The sequence below is a fragment of the Platalea leucorodia genome (assembly GCF_965183815.1).
Source record: "Platalea leucorodia genome assembly, chromosome: 28".
Taxonomy (NCBI): Eukaryota; Metazoa; Chordata; class Aves; order Pelecaniformes; family Threskiornithidae; genus Platalea; species Platalea leucorodia.
Window position 1 is genome coordinate 757,459 of NC_138850.1, and position 2,187 is coordinate 759,645.

Consider the following 2,187-nt stretch of genomic DNA (forward strand, 5'->3'; position numbering starts at 1 on the left):
CCGTGAGGAGGGGAAGGGCAACCACCCCAGCCCACCGCTCCACGGGCCCAAGCCCACCGGGCTCACCCCACGCAAAGACACCGGGCTCGGCCAGGCTGGCGTGCTCCACGCGGCACCGGTACTTGTCCTTCTCCTCCGGGCGCGCCTCGATGGAGGCCCAGGTGTAGTAGGTGCCGTCGCTGTTGGGCGCGATGCTGCCCCACTCCGTCTCCTGGTCCCTGACCTCCCCCGCCTTCAGCCAGCTGACGGTGATGGGCCGCGGGTAGAAGCCGTAAGCGCGGCAGTACAAGGTCAGGATCCCGTCGGCCTCCTTCCCCGACACTCGCACCGTGGGGGGCTCTGGGGAGGGGCAGGCGGTGAGGGCCGGCACACGCACCCACAGCAGCCGGCCCCCGGGGTCCCCGCCTCGCCCTCACCTTTCCTCTCCAGCACGGCCCGCCCGTAGCTCACGTATTTCCTCAGCCACTCGATGCAGGTGTTCTGCAGGTAATGCTTCCGCCGCTCAGCGACAGTCCCGTCCTCCTCCCACTTGCGCTTGGTGATTTGTGCCCCCGCGTCGGCTGCGATGAACGTCATCGTGTCCATGTCGAAGGCGATGAAGTCCCTCCCGTCGTAGGCATCCTGCGAAAACCCCCTGGTGCTACCGTCCTCCAGGAGGTCACAGCCGTGCATGCGCTGCAGCGTGTGAGCCCCTGGAACGTGACCGGGGAGATGGGGCTGAGGGGCTGGGAGGGGGCGGCCAGGAGCCTCCCGGTCCTGGGATGGGGTCCTGGGCACTGCGGGGGTGGGGATGCGCTGGGCTGGGGTGGCCAGAAGCCCCCCCCGCCTCTGGGACAGGGGATCCCAAGCGCTGTGGGGCTGGCACAGGGCAGCCGGGAGCCCCTGGCCCTGGGGGACAGGGGGGCTGGGAGCCCCCTGACAATGACCCCAGGCAGGGAAGGGCCGGCACAAGCCGGGGCAGCAGCGTGGGGCAGGGCAGGGTCTTGGGGGTGCGAACTCCCCTGGCCCACGCAGCCCTGCCCCAGCCCCACGGAGCCCCAGCCCAGCCCCCACTCACCCCTGCTCTGGTTGTAGCGGGCCCGCAATGTGTCCAGGTCCACAAGAGCAACCTGCTGATTTCTCTGTTCGATCTTGGTCTGGGTGTCCCAGTACTGGGGGTCCTCGTTGGCCGCCATCCAGGCCGCCCGGGGCTCCACCTTCCCCGTCTCACTGTCGTAGCGCGCAATGGGGCTCCCATCCACGTACCCCACGGCCACGAACTGGGGAAGCCCCGGGCTGGGCTCCGACACCGCAACATGGAAGTAGCGCAGGGAGTGGAGCACTGCGAGGACACGAGGGGCGGTCAGAGGTGGGGGGCAGCGGGGTTTGGGGTGGGGGGGACAGGGGTGAGGGTGCCCGGGGGCAGGGATGGAGAGCGAGGCTGGGTGGGGGTCGGGGTGCCCAGGAAAGGGGGGTGCAGGGGGGGGGCGGGGGTGGGGAGGGGGGGTTCTAAGGGGGTACCCGGTGGCCGGGGAGGGGGACCGGGGGGGGGTCCCTGCGGCCGGGGAAGGGGAGTCCGGGGGGCTCCCACTGCGCGGTGGGGGGGTAAGGGGAGGGGGTCCTCCGGTGTCCCGGGAAAGGGGGTGCAGAGGGTCCCGGTGCCCGGGGGGGGGCTCCCTGTGCCCAGGGAAGGGGAGGCCAGGGGGGTCCCAGTGTCCCGGGAAAGGGGGTGCAGGGGGGTCCCGGTGCCCGGGGGGGCTCACGGGTCCCCGCCCGCCCTCACCGTTCGCTGCCGCCCCGACGACGGCCCCCAGCAGCAGCCCCAGGCCCAGCGCCCGCCCCGGGCCCATCGCGCTGCTCCGCACAGCCCAAAGCCCCAGAGCCCCAAACCCCGCCTCAGGCCCCGCCCCTCCCCGCCATTGGCCCCAACACCGCCCGACGGCCAATGGCAGCCCGAGCAGCATCTGACGTCACCAGGCACTGGGCAGATCCCGGCTCCGCAGGTTGGCAGAAGCGAAAGCGAAAGCAGCGAAAGCAGCGGAGGCAGCGGGGGGGGGGGGGGCGGGCGGGGCCGGGACAGGGCTCCCCCGGGGCCCCCCGCCACCCCGCACCCCCCGGGACCCCCCCACGTCCCCACGCCCTCCCCGAACCCCCCGCTCCACCACTGTCCCTCGTTCCTGCCATCCCTCCCACCGCTCTCCCTCCTAC

General features: G+C 72.5%; 1 protein-coding gene across 3 annotated transcripts in view; it reads right to left on the minus strand.

Moving 5' to 3' along the window:
• The window catches only part of LOC309601098 (class I histocompatibility antigen, F10 alpha chain-like), a 34,446-nt gene that overhangs the window by 1,386 nt on the left and 30,873 nt on the right, over nt 1-2,187 (minus strand). For 2 of the 3 annotated variants that reach the window (XM_082333969.1, XM_082333970.1), the window contains 3 exons: nt 1,058-1,321; nt 417-692; nt 67-339 (listed from right to left, as the gene is read on the minus strand). In XM_082333969.1, coding sequence (XP_082190095.1) covers nt 67-339; nt 417-692; nt 1,058-1,321 — 813 coding nt within the window. Of the gene's footprint in view, nt 1-66; nt 340-416; nt 693-1,057; nt 1,322-1,762; nt 1,866-2,187 lie in introns of those variants that run through there. The other variant, XM_082333972.1, reaches the window with a different exon arrangement.